At 43.7% G+C, this 16,077-nt stretch overlaps 1 protein-coding gene across 1 annotated transcript in view; it reads left to right on the top strand.

Moving 5' to 3' along the window:
- Positions 1-14,237, top strand: part of SFRP1 (secreted frizzled related protein 1) — a 43,486-nt gene extending 29,249 nt beyond the window's left edge. The window contains exon 3 of the mRNA XM_077849311.1: positions 10,645-14,237. Within this exon, the coding sequence (XP_077705437.1) occupies positions 10,645-10,967 (323 nt within the window). The 3' untranslated portion in view covers positions 10,968-14,237. The remainder of the gene's footprint in view (positions 1-10,644) is intronic.
- Positions 14,238-16,077: the final 1,840 nt, after the last annotated feature.

The following is a 16,077-nucleotide window of genomic DNA, read 5'->3' as shown; positions in this document are numbered from 1 at the left end:
CTGAGTTTAGATGACTTCACTCCAGGACTGGACTCTTGTGCTGCTGTGTTCACTGTGGGCTTCGGCTACGGTTGATTTAAGCAAGGTCCCCAGGCAATGTAAGCAGGTGAGGGTAGCAGTTGCCATCTGAGATGGGCGATCTCAGGGAAAGCCCTTGGATGATTAGTGTTTCTATACTGGATTCCAAAACAGAGAAAGGAAGTATGATGATTTAGAAAGATTGAAATGGAAATTGAGATGAACTTGTCCTGCATTTTTAACAAGTCCTCCAGGTGATTCGGATGACACAAATGAAATGGAATTGAGATTAACTTGTCCAAGTGGGCCTCATGGTGACCCAGAGAAGTAAAGTGATTTATCCAAATTTATACAAAAAGTTAGTGTTGGAAAAAAAAAAAGAAAGTTAGTGTTGGAGTCTGAACCGGAAGCTGGAGTCCTCTGCACTGAAATGTATTGCCTTTTGCTACCAAAGGCAACACATTTTTTCTTTTCCTGTTGTTGCAAGATCTGCCTCTGAAGATGGGGGTCCCCTAGACCTTGGTGATTCTGAAAATGGTGCTAGACGTGCTTGCTCAAGGTCAGCTGGGTCTGGGACATGTCCATGTTGAACTTGCTGACTTTAGCTGGAACTTCAGTGAGTTTGGAGGGTGCACAGTGTGTTGGGTCTCCCAGATGTTTAAATACCATCTGAGGAAGAGTTCTCAGAATTCACCACCGTGAATAACCAAGATGACAAATCAAAAAGCCCACCCTATCCTTACTTGCCCTCAAATCCTTTGAACTGTTGGTTCTTAATGTGGTCTCCAGACCAGCCCAACAGCTAGCTAGCTTTCTTTCTTTCTTTCTTTCTTTCTTTCTTTCTTTCTTTCTTTCTTTCTTTCTTTCTTTCACATGAGCTGGGGGAGGGACAGAGGGAGAAGGAGAGAGAATCTCAAGCAGACTCCCCGCTGAGTGTGGAGCCCAACTTAGGGATTGATCTCATGACCCTGAGATCATGAGTTGAGCTGAAATCAAGAGTCGGCCACCTAACCAAATGAACCACCCAAGCGTCCCTCACTTGGGAACTTTTCGTGAATACAAATTCTTGGGCCCCTTCCTATTGCTACTCAATCAGAGACTGGCTCAGCGATCTGCATTTTTAACAAGTCCTCCAGATGATTCAGATGACACAAAGTTTGAGGACTTCTCTCAGAGACATGGAGAGCTCATGGCGTTTCAGACCTACTCCCCATCTTTTTCCTTCCAAGAGACCACTACACATCCCAGCTTGCCATTTGGGCGAACACTGTGGGGGTGGAATGGAGAGGAATGGAGGAAACCTAGTGACCCTGAGGCAGGAAACACTGTTTGCCTTGGCGGGTTTGCCTGGATTTGGAGCCAAGATTCAATCAATCCTAATGATTGACTGCATTTAAGCAATTCTATTCTCCTCTACCTCCTGCTGGGGGGCGGGGGGAGCAGGAATACGGTGCTTACTGGGAAGGAGAGGGCCAACGCTTTTCTTTGTCCCACTCTGAGGACCTCGGCCCTGCTGCCAGGGCTGCCAGTGCACACGTCTTCCCAAATAAAACCACACCAGGCAGCTCTTTGCTCTCAAAGTGGGGTTTTCATTTTGCACCATTAGCTTAAATCAGTGGGGATTTAATGCAATCCATGAAATCAAGCAATTAGGCAGCAGGATTCCGGATGGCTGACACGGATGCTGCTGTGCTGTGTGTGTGTGAATTTCTGTGGGGGTGTTGGGGAGGATCTGTAAAGTTGGAGATTCCCCTCTGCTCCCTGACATCTCTACCCCAACCTCCCCAAGATGTCTGGGGTCCGATAAACAGGATGACTTCAATGAAATAATTTGCCCCAAATAAGTCACTCAGGAGCATATTCTACATCTGCTGTATTTTGTAAGTGAGAGAAAAAGCAAGCTGCTTTCAATCGTTTTTTGTTCTTTGTTTTTTTGTAACGTATGTCCTGTAGTTAGTAAACGCATGTAAGTATTCAGCATGTGGTTTGTGGTCAGGGGATAGAGTCTGACTTGTTGTGACCAAATGCAGGCTTCTTTCTTTGGTAAACGAATTAATGATGCCAAACACTGGCTCCTGCTGGGAGCAGAAAGGTCTGTTAAGCTGCCTCTGCAGGGCCTTTGTCAGTAGGATTCATCTGGGCTCTGATGCCTCAAAGCCAGCTTGCCCTGGTGCCCAGACCCTCTGCTGCATGTTGGAAGGAGGCTGTGGTTTCTCACAGCCAAACCCTGACCTGAACTGTTACCAAAGCTCATTTGCACTGTTGGATTTGGGGATGGCACTTGCTGCCTCAGGGTTGCCCACCCAAGGAAGTTGTGGAAATGGGGCCAGGATGTAGAAATCAGGTCCTCTCTGTTATTAGTGCTGAGTGAGGTTTTGCTATTTTTGAATAGCAAGGCTATTTCACCTGGAGGAGGGGTGTCAGCCAAGCTCACGGGGCTGATGCCTGGTGTGCCCATCTGTGGGCCTTCCTGATCCAAGGGACTGGGAACAGGTCACTTTGTAACGAGTTTTCCAGTCTTATCCTCCTGTTCCTCAAATCATCTGTTTGAGATCTCCAGTCCTCTCTGCAGGAGAAAGGACAAAAGGCAAGTTACTAGCAATCAGGGTGTGATCTGTTTTCTGCTCTAGGATGATTTTTCATTGCCCGATTGTCCCCAGAATCTACCAAGACCCCATTCATCCCCTTGCTTTCTTGCTCCCTGCTTGGAGGAGCTATGGAACAAAGCAGAGAGCTCTGGATGGAGGGGCAGGGAGGAGAATTCTTACTGAAAGCCCTTAGGAAGCCCTAACACTAAACTTCACTTGAATGAAGAGTAGAGGACCTGGAAATGTAATCTTTGTGCTTCTTTTAAGATCTCACATTTTGTGATTTATTTGTAGTTTATATACATTTAAGTTCTTTACTAGGCTATAAACTTTCTTAAAATGTAAGGTTTTTGAGTCAAAGTAAATGCAGTATAAAAAGTCATAGTGTTAAAATTTTTCTAATTGTAGTTAAAAACTGCAGTTTGAACAAAAAACTGCAGTCCCCTGTGTGATGCTTTCCTGCCACTAATTCCCACAACCCATAGGTAATATTTTCCAACTATTTATTTCTAACTAAATATTTCTAACTAATTATTTCTTTTGATATTTAGCCAAATGGAGTCTATTTATAGACTAACTAAAATAACACTAATTTTTTAAAAGATTTTATTTATTTGAGATAGAGAGCATGAGCAGGGGGGCCTGCAGAGGGAGAGGGAGAAGCAGACTCCTCCCTGAGCAGGGAGCCTGACAGAGGGCTCGATCCCAGGACCCCGAGATCATGACCTGAGCTGAAGGCAGATGCTTAGCCAACTAAGCCACCCAGGTGCCCCAAATAACATCGATTTTTAATTTTAATCTTTAGTTATTACTTATTGATTTTGCATTGCTGAAGATGAAGATTGATACATCTTACAAGTCCACTCCTCTCCATTTACAATAAAATTATACCACACTTTGGGTTAAATGACTACTCAATATTTAAGGTACCACAATAAATAAATGTGACTTGCAGCTGAGGCATGTAGTCTAATGCATCTACATTCCCTTTCCTGTGTGCCTTTTTGTTTTCCTTTGAGATAGCAGTTGTCTCATTTTCTGTTCCCTGTTCCTTATGTTTACAATAAGAATTCAGCCCTAAACTTTTCTGCAGGTATACAGCAGGTCATCTGCCTGAGCCCTCTTCCTCTGGTTTCGGTGTGGACTGATTGAACTTCAGGCCTGCCACGTGGTTGTTCTGGAAAAATCATTTTAAGACTTCCATTACTTTTCTTTTTTTTTTTTTAGGACTTCCATTACTTTTGTCACATGTTAGATCTTTGATGTCCTCAATCCTGTGTCTGTCTTAATTTTGTGCTTTTGTAGAGCACCTCATGGAGTAGTTTCCTAAGAAAAAAAAAATGAATGGAAGACCGCTTTCTTCTAACCATTGAACTTCTGAAGATGTCTTTATTCTACACTCAGACACTGATTGATAGCTTGGTTCAGGTTGAACTTGGGAATTTTAAAGGCATTGATCCATTACCCTCCAGCGTCTAGTGTTGCTATTGATAAATCCAATGTTATTCTGCTTGCCTGATCCTCTGCACTAGAGGTATAATCTCTTTTTCTCTAGACGATTTTAAAAGTTCTCTTTATGTTGGTGTTTCCAATGTCATGATTTGTTGAGCTGGGTCCGTTTAATCTGAGAATTCATGTTTATTTCTGGGAATTTTCTTGTATGATTTCTTTGGTATTTCTCCTGCTCACTTCCCTGGTTCTCTCTTGTTCAGATGCAGAAGCTCCTGGCTGAGCCTGTTGTGTCTTCTTCTGTCGCCTATTTCCCCTTTCTTTGTCATTTTTTTTTCAGCTTCCCAGGAAACTGTTCAACCTTATCTTAAAGTACTTGTCTAGCATTCTCACATTTTAAATATCCAAATACTCTTTTTGTTCTCTGAGCATCTCTTCTAATAGCTTTCCATTCTGGTTTTAGGAACACGAACACAATGCTTTATCTAATATTATCTTTGTAAAAAGTTTCCTTGTGTTCCCTGCATGGTTTCTCTTATCTCTGGATTCTCTTTTTGTTTGTTTTGTATGTTTTGGTCTCTGTGGTTCACACTTTGAGGCTTTGTGTAAACGCTTGCTGATCCCTAGCTGGCCATTGGAATTGAAGAGTGAGGCAGTACATTGAAAGCTCTGTGTGTGAATGCGTGGCCTGTAACTTGTTAGGGCCTTGTTTTAGAGTTTTGCTGGTGGAGGAGCTGCAGGTCTTTTCTTTAGGACTACTAATTTCTTTAGATAGAAACTCATCACTTCTCTTTGGGGGCTGTAAATGCAGTGTTCCAAGACCTGAGGGAGTCACTGCTTATTGTGCAGACTGTCACTTAATCCTATGGAGTGAATACAGCCCATTACCACCCTGCTCTCCTTTGCGTCTAGGGTGCCTAAGCCCAGAATCTGGTTCAAACCTTCTATATAGGATAAACCTCTTGGTTGTTGCTGAGGTTGGTGAGAGGCTGTTACCAGATTTATGGCCCAAGGCTAGTGGTTCTGAGTATCTTTCTAGAGATTTTTAGCCACTTCTTAGATTTAGTACAACCTCTGTAATAGAGCTCAGAAGTCCCCAGTGGCCCCGAATCATGAACATTTCTGGGTCCTGCAGTGTGGATTGGCTTGTTTCTTACAGACATCTCTATCCATAAGCTGCTAGGTTTCAGCTTTTCTTCTTGTCAAGCCAGGGTTCACCACCCATTTGCTTTCTATTATCCTGCCTGCTGATATGTTCTTGTTTTCTCACATGTGTTTATAACTTTTTTTTTTTTACTGTGATTTTAAACTGACTGCAGAATGGAGTGCAAATGATTGTGTGTGCTCAATCTAATGTGTTTGACTAGAAGTAGCCAATGGTAACTCCTCACAGACATTCCAGAAGCTTAGTGGTATAGTATACCTTTTATTTTTTCTTCCCAGAGGTTTTTAGCTCCCCAGGATTCACCCCCACCCCTCCCACAGGCCATCAGTGCCCCCAAATCACCAAGTTGAATGATCTTGTCTCATACTCATGCTTGAGCTTAGCAGCATTTGGGATGGAGGAGCATTTCCTCTATTTGAAATACCCTCCCCCTGTGCTTTCTGAGACACTTGGCTGCCTGGTTTTCCATCTGTGCCTCTGATGACTTTTTACAATAAAACTCCCTCTCTCCCCAGTGATGGTGCTCCCCAAGGGCCCGCATTCTCTCTTTTCCCTGTACTTGACTTTTCACTTGTACTTCACTTTCACTTGTAATCAGCCAAGTCACAAATCTGATCACTGACTTAGCTCCTTTCCCACCTTTTGCATTGGATCCTTCTTGCACTCCGGCAGCAATTCCACATTATTGGTAGTATGAATGGCTGGTTCTTGGCCAAGGGTTGCCATACATTCAAGCACCCTGTCTAGGTACTTGGACAAATGGTGGCACTGTTAGGGTCAAGGGGAGGGTCAAGAAGAAAAGATGGTTTTGAAGAGAGTCTGGGTTTGAATTGGGTATAATGAGTTTCCTGTTCTCATTTCAGCCTCAGAAAGATACCCAAGCCTCATGGGGAGGCTACCAAGGAAGTATCATTTCTGAGCAAAAAAAGTGGTTTGCCTCATGGGGAGGCTACCAAGGAAGTATCATTTCTGAGCAAAAAAGTGGTTTTAGGTGACTAAAAATGAAATGAAATTTTAAGAGTCTACCTGAATATAAGAGGTTATTTGTTTTAAGATTAATGAGAAAGACCTAGAAAGCCCCTAACCTCAACCTTAACTTGGGCTTTCAAAGTTTCTGGGTCTCTGAATTCTTGCTGGCAGTGACCAGTAAGGTGAGAGGTGGGAGTAATATTCTAGACTCAGAAGATGTTAAGTTGTTGCTAAAAACAAACAAACAAACAAACACCTGTTAAGTGTTTTGTTTGTTTCTTTTGTTTTAGTTCAGGGTCCAGGTGTGTTCTAAGTAGCTGAGATCACGGGCCTGAGGTTGTAGAAGCATTTCCCTCCAGGGTGAGAAGGGCACCGTAAGAAAGAGAAGACCAAGCCTGGGGTGGGGTGGTGCCAGAGAGGAGATCTCCGGGCTCCCCAGGATTGCCCCACATGGGCCTTCTTGATGGCAGTGCTGCCAGGCCAGCAGGCAGGCTACGCTCTGCACTTCACAGGTGGAAAACGGAGACACAGGGAGCTCAGAACCAGATCTTGTGGTCACACAGTTAGAACCTGGGACCCGGTACTCTGTGCAGTGCACCAGCTGTTGCCTTTTGCCTGCCTCACACCATCATTTGCATTGTAAACGGTGAACCCAGTCTATAGATAGATCTCTGGGGGTCCAGGCACTGTCTGCAGGGTGGAGGCCGGCTGGGATGGGAGGAAGTGGTGATCGGTTCCAGGCTGCTCCTGGGCCAGCACCCATCCCTGTCCCAGAAGCCCCTGGATGTGGTATGGTGGGGGGCTGTGCACATATCCACAAGGCCCAGAGAAATCAACCTTGGACTGCTAATCGCCTATCCAAACATTGTTGGTAATCTGCATCCCTAAAATAAACCCTTAAAAGATGGAAAGATGTTAGTAATTTCTGGCCATATGTGCCTCCTCCTTCCTTACTCTCCCCACCTCAAAAAAGAAACTGAGCCAAATGGCAAGAAATAAAGAGCCTAATGCATAACACATTTCCATCATTTGATTCCCCTCTCCCCTCGCTGTCCCCCCACCTATGTAAACTGAATTCCTTTACACGGTCATGGCAAAGGAACATTAATTTTTGATTTGAGTTGTGATTAAAAGCAACACAATCAAAAGAGTGAAATAGTTTCCACTGAAGCAATATCATTTTAAACCCAGTCATGGTGTAGTAGGAAAGAGTGTGGTCTTTGGGGTTAAGTGTGGGTTTTAATTCTGATTCTATCTCTTACATACTGTGGCTTTGGGTTGTCATTACTTAACCTGAGTCCTTCTCCTTGATTGTAATAAATAATAACGGCTCCCTCTTAACATGATTGCTGCGAGCACAAAGTATGGAGCCGTGCACAGCACAGCCTAGCCTATGCTCATCTGTAGAGTCCAGCACCCAAAAACCGACTCATTTCTCTGCAGAAAAGAGGGTGCCTGCAGGGTGCCTGCATGGCACAGTCGGTTAAGTTATCTGGTTTTTGATTTTGGCTCAGGTCTCCATCTCAGGGTCGTGAGATTGAGCCCTGTGTCGGGTTCGTGCTCTGTGCTCCATGTGGAGTCTGCTCATGACTCTGCCCCTCCCCCATGTGCTCTCTTACTCTCTCTCTTTCAAATAAATAAATAGATAAAAATAAGAAAAATAAAAGAGGGTGCCCACATTGCCAGTTGGGGCATGCACTCATCTCGCCTGGTGATATAAATGATTGCTTCTATAAGAGAATGGTTCTCAGCCTTAGACTTTGGGAAGTAGCTTAGAGTTCATCTAACACTATGGGGCCACTTTATTTAGAGGGTCTTATGAAAGGAGCAGAATTGTTCTTATCTCTTACCTTCCTGCAGTATTCCTTGCTGCCCTTTCTTTCTTTCTTTCTTTCTTTTCTTTCTTTCTTTCTTTCTTTCTTTCTTTCTTTCTTTCTTTCTTTTCTTTCTTTCTTTCTTTTCTTTCTCTTTTCTTTCTTTTCCTTCTTTCTTTTCTCCCTTTCTTTTCTCCCAGTCCTGTTTTCTCTGTTTTGCAGAGAGGAGGCAGAGATGGAGACTTGACTTTGCCTGGGCTGAGGCAGTGAGTCTCCTCTCTTGCTGGTCTCTTATTCAACCCCATTGAGAACTTTCCTCATTCAGTGAGCCACAGACCAGAACAGTTGAAGTCTTTTCCCAAGTGAACCACCAGGCACAAAGTTCATCAGCCAATAAGGGAAGCTAAGCTGGGTGTCAGCCTGTGTAGGCATGTCTGGGGTGAAGCCCTGGATGGGTGGTTTCTGTTGCTTTCTGTTTGCCACACTCCTGCCTGCTGATCCCCACTACACTCTGTCCAGAGTGGGGTTAGGAATCAGGTATAATCAGAAGCACTGGGCAGTGGCTGGTTTGGGTCCGGAAGAGCTTAAAGAAAGGAACTTGTTGGGAGGCTATGTTCAGCTCACTCCTGTGTATGCTGGGAAGCCTGGGCCAGCCTTTAAGGTCAAGATTAATCCTCAGAGAGAGCCTTTTGCTGCTCAGTGCCCAGTTCCTGAACCTTCTGCTGCCCTTGGGAGTGAGGCATTTCTTAAGGGATACCAGGCCCAGGGTATTATATGAGATTAAGTAGACTGCAAAATCCGGAACTCTTTTTGTAAGAAAAAGAAAGCAGTGGGAGCATTTAATTTACTGACTTTGACACATTCATTAAAGGTTCGTTCCTAGGATGATCTCCCCTCCTTATTCTCTGGTTAGCCAAGGGTGTTTTTTCTAATAAACTAAACACTAAACAATAAATATAGTGTTTCCTTTGCCAGAGCAGTTTTTTTTTTTCAAGCAGGAGAATGCCTTCTATCATTTTATAAATGAAATCATTTTGAAATGTGGATGAAACCAGGAAATGAGTCTGAGCTTCTCCCCCTTATTTCCTTGATCCATATAGCCAGTCATGTAAATATCAGGTTCATTATGAAGAATTTTGCAGCCATAGAGTCAGCATGGGCTATACAATGATTCAAAGTGAACATTTAAGACATGGGTTGAAGTTGGGGATTAGTGACTTTGGCCAAGTAAATTTAACCCCCTGTACCACAGCTTTCTCATCTATTAAATGGGAAAAATAATTATACCTTCCTCGTGAAGTTGTTAGGTTTAATTGAGGAAATTCATGGAAAATACTTAGCACACTTCCTGGCATGTGATATGCTCTCCTAATTGTTAGCTAGTGCTATTCTGTTCAGATTCAAGCCTGTTCTTGTGGAGTGTGGGTAGGAGCTTTGAGTTATTAAAAAGAAGGAGCTTGCTAATTTTGAATTTAGAAGAATTCAGAGGATGCACAAATTATCTGGTGGCTGGCATCTGGAGAATGATTTTCCTCTCCTTTGGAGCTATCTGGGCTGGCCAGCTTGAGAGGGGAGTTGACTGTCACAGCGACGATGCTGTATTTTAAGTACATTTACCTCTTATAGAAGGCCTCCACATGAATTTAATTATCTTCACCAACCAGACCTTGCAGAGCCATCACTAAATTTCCTGTCCATACATGCACATTAAAATAATGTGAACTCAGGCTCTGTAGAGACAAAGAAGAGATAGATGGACTTGGTAGATGGGTGCAGAAGCTTGTGCCCACATCTTCTGTTAGACTCCAGGGGTCATCACTTGGATTTCTCTGTGAGGACTTCACCAAGAGTTGCTCTGATCTGTCAAAAGCTCAAAGCAGAGTTTGGTTCTGTGTGGATCTACCCAGTGGAAAGAACATTTGTGGCACCCGTTAGTGGTTGCCTTGTGGTTGACAGAACATTAGCAGTACCTGCTGTCAGAACTCCCTAGAGGCACAGTGGTAGGGATCATGATTTCTCTGGTGCAGAAGTTGGGCACTGATTATTGATGCGGTCAAGCATCACCATTGGATGCACCATTTACATTTCCCCATTGCTGCGCCTTGCACACATAGATTGCCAGTCTGGTTTGCCAGACCCAACTTTCAAGGACTTTTAGGTCCTTTGGATGTTGAAAATCCAAACCAATGGCTTTCTCTTTAAAAACAAAACAAAACTCGGGGTGAGTTTTTTCTTTGAATCCTGAGGTCTGTAGCATTAGATTATATGGATAATATTCAGTTATGTGATCCCCTTCTCTTAAAGCCTTGTGTGATGTTTTGAGTCACTGAATTTTTTTTAAAAAAGAGAAATATGATTGGGTTCTGAAACTGTATTCGAGAATCTCATAGTGTCCCAAGGCAATTATCGAGTTACCATTAAACACCATGAAAGTAGGGGGCAGAATCCGAATATAGAGAAGAACCGAGACCTTGGTGCTCATCTATAAAACGGCCTCTTTCTTTGACTTGCCAGTGGCCTTTCCTTTCGGCCTCACCTGGAGCCTTCAGTTTAGGTTATTGCTTTAGATGCAAAACTTTCATTCTAACATGCTTTCTTCCTCCTTCTCTCCTCTTCCCCTCCTTGCCTGCACCATCTCTAGCATTGAGGATGAAAATCAAAGAAGTGAAAAAAGAAAACGGTGACAAAAAGATTGTCCCCAAGAAGAAGAAGCCCCTGAAGTTGGGACCCATCAAGAAGAAGGAACTGAAGAAGCTGGTCCTGTACCTGAAGAATGGGGCTGACTGCCCATGCCACCAACTGGACAACCTCAGCCACCATTTCCTCATCATGGGCCGGAAGGTGAAGAGCCAGTACTTGTTGACGGCAATCCACAAGTGGGACAAGAAAAACAAGGAATTCAAAAACTTCATGAAGAAGATGAAAAACCACGAATGTCCCACTTTCCAGTCAGTCTTTAAGTGATTCTCCCCCAGGGGGGCAGGTTGGGGAGGGAGCCGTGGGCTGGGGTGAGGGGTGGGGCTGAGCAGGCCACCCTAGAACCTGGACGTTCACGCTCAGTGCTCCTTCGGTTGGTAGAGGACCTTGTAATTCCAGTTGGCTTTGCTCTGGCAGCATCCATCCCCACCCCTTCCCCCCTGTAGCCATGCTCCAGACCCGGGACAGCCAGTATTTAAAGCCGCATGCCCAGGTAAGGAAAACCATGTAGATTAGGAAGTCTTCTAGGATCGACTGTGGAACAGCACATCACTGAGTAAAGCAGGTGCAAACCATTTCAACCAGAGACAGCCACTAAAAAAGAAAATTTGGCCAGTAAACAAAAACAAAAGCAAAACCGAGATTGGGCTAAAAGTGAGCGACAGCAACAAATAAAAGTTCTGCAACTTTCTTTGTGTTGTTACAAGTTGCTTATGGATCCTATCTGCCAATCTATGCCTTTGGGACTAGAACATTCCAACTATTGGTAAGATGTGCTCTTCATTCCAGAGTAGCTTCTCTTTGTGCCTGCGTTGGACAGAAACACATACCACTCCTACCACTTAGGATCAGTTCCAGAAGGTCAGTGTAAGGGAGAAAAAGCACAAGGACAGTATGTAATCGACAACACAGGGAGGTCAGGCCTGCCCTGCCTTTCCACGTGATCGTCCTGTGATGTGAATCAGCTAGCCTCAGATGCCATGTGGATGGCAGTTAACAGCAGCCTCCGTGCATGATAGGACCTCCAGACATGTGGAGGGCGGCACATGCCTGCCTTTGTGTGAGGAAAAGGAAACACTGTGGCCGCCAAACCCTGGGCCGGAGAGAGATGACGATTTTCAGACTGAGAAGGCAATGGTTAATGGTTTCTAGAAAGCATCGCTAGAGAAAAAAACAAAGGAAAAAATATTAGGAACAGCCCCACAAATTGCTAGTCAGTATGAATTGTAATTGGGTGAAGAGCTTTGTGCTCTAATTTCATCTGTCCATTCATTTCACTTTCTTTTTTTCTCTTTTTGGGGGGAGGAGGGAGAAGAACAGCAAAACCCTATGAACTTCTCAACGTTTAAAAAAAAAGTCTACGTTGACACTTGAAAGGGGTACTGGGCTGAGGGTCTTTTAGTGCCTTTGAAGCTACTTTCCAGCAGGGCAGCTTTCTCACTGGACATTTGGGGTGGGAGCTGGGTTTACCTGATAGCATAACTGTGTGGCCCTATTTTCTGAGGAGTTCTGGATTGTCCTGGCCTCCACACAGTACCAGGCAAAACTCACAGTACTTTCTATGCTTATTCTTTCCTGTAAAGAAGTGGATTACTTTTGACCTGATTGTGGATCAAAGAAATTCAGAACAACCAGCCTGCCTGTCCTTCTGCACTTAAAAAAAAATTTTTTTTTAATTCTGCAGAGGGAAAGTTAAGCCCAAAGTGTCCCATCTAAGGAGAGAATTTCAAAGGCAACACATCTCTGCAAGTTTTCCTGAGTGCCCTAAGATACTTCTTAAAAACCCTTGTGTTTAATAAGTGATGTACATAAACTCACTCACATAAGCAACTTTACTCCTTTTGTTCAGTGTATAGGAAGTCACTCTAAGCAATTAATACTAATTTGCTCCTCAAGCCCAATTTTTAATCCTCTGTAAAACCTGAAAGTGGTGAACTAGTGGTTGTCCCTCTGGGTGAATGTTTATACCCAATCCTGAAGCTGCAGTGATGCTGGGAGGTGTCACCCCCGTGGCCCCTGGACTGACACAGAAACAGTGGAAGATTCTGTTAATTTTTGAAGACTCCAGTCTGAAAATCAGCATGCCAACTTCATTACCTACCTGAGGGTTATCCTGATATAATTAACCTCTCACAATTAGTGATCCTGTTATTTTAACACTTTTTTTTTTTTTTTTTTTTGTGGTTCTCTCTGAACTTTAATCATAAAGTGTTGGGGATCTTAAGTGATTTGCCTATAATTTTGGATGATCTTTTTAAAATGTGTATATATATTAGTTAATTAGAAATATTCTACTTTCCTATTGTTAACTGAAATTCAGAACGATTTCATGAATGCATGGATCTGGGCCTTGTTTGGGTTGGTTAACTCAAGAGTTCAGTGCTCATATGTATCTGCTCATTTTGACAGAGGGCAACACGCAGCAGGCCCTGTCCAAAGCAGGGCCTTGGGAAGGGGTTTGTGTGGGGTATTCGCAGTTACCGCTTAAAGACTGTGGAAGAATGGGTGGCCGTGCTGTGCGACTCTCTAAATGGGAATTCTCAGGTAGGAAGTGACATTTTCAGCACGAGTTCAAAATATATTGGAAGTAGGAATTGCAGCCGCAGGTTTTATTCCGATCAGACAGTCCTGGGACTGGTGAGTTTCACTGCGGATCTGAGATACACACTATCTTTGTCTATAACACATCAGCAATTTTAGGGCATGAAGGGAGGTGACAGGCCCAAAGCTGTATTTTTCTCACAATCCTTTGGTTTTCTCAACCAAGGGTACAGCAAAACTAATGTGTAGACTATCTGCATGGTCATCGGTTTGCAAAAGAGGAGGTCTGTATGTGATTCAGTAGTTGTTGCCAGTTCAAAGGTCATATTTGTGATGGTTGAAAATCACTCTGGGTAGAATCCTGCGAAGTCATTGGCAGAACTCAGCTCAGTCTTTGAAGATTACTAGTTCTCTTAAGAAGTGAGTTGAGAATCCCAAGAACACTTTCCTTCTAGACCGTCCCATGGAATGCGTGGCTCTGGGTGTCCGTACGTTAGCACCGAGGGCTCCCGAAGGCAACATGCGGTCAGAGTTCCAGTTTTCATCTGGATCTGTAAATTACCGAAAGCCCAGTGCCCAAAGCTAGAATGTGTGTTTCTCATCAGACTCCCAAGCAACTGGTTGCTCTCTCATAAGTCCGCAGATGCGGGCTCAGGCCATCCGTTTCCGAAGCGCACCTTGGGGACTCCCAGGCAATAGCTTCGCAGCCACTCTGATCTGTCACCAGCAGATACATAGGGCATGGGTGAAATTCCTGTTTCCTCTAGTCCCCTCACGTAGCACTCCTCTTCTAGAGTCTAAATCTTTTACAAAAGCTTTGAATACTGTGAAAATGTTTTACATTCCATTTCATTTGTGTTGTTTTAACTGCATTTTACCAGATGTTTTGATGTTATCACTTATATTAATAGTAATTCCCGTATGTGTTCATTTTACTTTCATGCTTTTCCTGCCATGTATCAATATTCACTTGACTAAAATCACTCAATTAATCAATGATAATGTGAGTTGTGCCTTTTTCTACCCCCCTCCCCGCCCCCCGAGTGATAGACTACTTCCCCTCTGCATCCCCCTTGCTTGAGTTTCTTCAGGGATGTTTTCTGGTCTTCTTAGCTTTACAGCTTTGAAATGATAAGTAGGTGTGGGTGAGCTGGAGGAGCACCCGGGAGGCACCATCGGCTCCCTTCACCTCCATCCCACATTGACCATCTGCTCCCGTGAATAACTTCCAGAAGCATTTCTCCTGGCTGTGTGTGCTTTCAGACCACAGCAAAGGTTACATACTTGCTCTGCAAAGAATGTATTTTTCAACCCTGCCTTTCTTTTCCATGTTTTTGGTTTCAAATGCTCTCTCCTCTTCAGCCAGTTCCATGTTAAAATTACCAACTAAAATTTGAAAACTCTCTGGGACCCAGAGTCTTAGACCCGCATGAGGTCTTATAGGACACAACATCCAACTGTTTAATTTAAATTTTAATTTACAGATGGAGAAGCTGAGATGGGGGATGGCTGGGGTTTCACAAGGAGTTTGGGGTTCCCAGGTCAATGGTGTCACTGGAACCAGAACCCAGGGCTGCTAGGGGCTAGACACATGGGAACAACATCTGAGTGACTCCCGAGCTTCTCTTTGGATCCCAAGGGTGGCACTTGCTGAGCCCAAGCCTTTTCATATTAGATGATATATGTTTTGCCCAAGGAATTCCTCAGTGTGACTTTTAATTCTGTGAGCACTCACAGGGACAACTTCATTGAACACCATTCTCTGATTAACAAGGCACCTCCAAACCTCAGACAACTGGCAGTTTTACCTAGAAGTGAGTAAATACTCTCTGGTCACCGAAAAATACAGGAGCACAGAGAGACCATTCTCAGGCATGGTGTGAGGACTTGGGAACAGTCCATGAAAGCTGTGCCCTAGTATCTAAAGATTTTCCCATGCTGATATACATTAGCTCTCCTAGTGATATGCTAGCCAAGTCAAGGCAAATATTGGCATTTTTTCCTTTTTATTCCCCACTATGTTTAATGAAAAGGAAAATCTCTTTTAGGTTGGGTGTGGATATCTTTGTCACCTTGCTGAAGCCCCATCACTGTGACCCATAATTTCCCATTGCTGTTTTGATTTTTTTTTTTTAACAAATCAACAAAAGGATAGTGATGTACAAAGGCATCTTGGCTTCTGCTGCTGGAGTCTTCCTGGAGTTTGGGCTCCCCAAGGGTCAGGACTGCTTAAGCATTGTGCCTTAGAGTTGCTGGTAGCACCAAGGTTAGGAGCCTTGCTCTCAAGCTCTATAGCACCCACACTTCTTTAGGGGATTATACAGGTGCTCTCCTACTCAGGGGCAGAAAGAGATGAAGGGTCACAATGTTATCTGTTTGGCTGGTCTTACTTCTAAGGTTATCTCCCCACAATTGGTACAGAGATTTCTGCAATTCACCTTTGCTCCAGAGGAAGAAAAGTCTGTACCAATCACCCAACAGTAATCAAAGGAAATAGAATCACTCTTAAGTTTTAGCATGGATCCCCAGAGCTTTCTAAGAAATATGAGTATGGATTCATTTTATTATTTCCCCCAGAATCTTAGTCCATTCCAAGCCCCAGACAATTATCTATTCCCTTCAGAGAGAAAAGAGTCAGAAGGAAGTTTCCAACTTCTTTCCCAGTGTAAGGGGGAAATTAAGATAACACACTTTCAGTGTCAGATAAACCTCAAAATTTCATTGGAAGAAAATTATTTTTTTTAACATAGATCATTGAGGAGAGCCTGCTAACAAGTGGTTTTCTGACTTCCATACCTGGTAATTCGGATTCAAAAGGTTTGCCATGGGTCTCTAG

The sequence above is a fragment of the Canis aureus genome, chromosome 15 (assembly GCF_053574225.1).
Source record: "Canis aureus isolate CA01 chromosome 15, VMU_Caureus_v.1.0, whole genome shotgun sequence".
NCBI classification, from domain to species: domain Eukaryota; kingdom Metazoa; phylum Chordata; class Mammalia; order Carnivora; family Canidae; genus Canis; species Canis aureus.
Note: the sequence above shows the minus strand (reverse complement) of the source record. Positions and strands in the feature narration are given on the sequence as shown.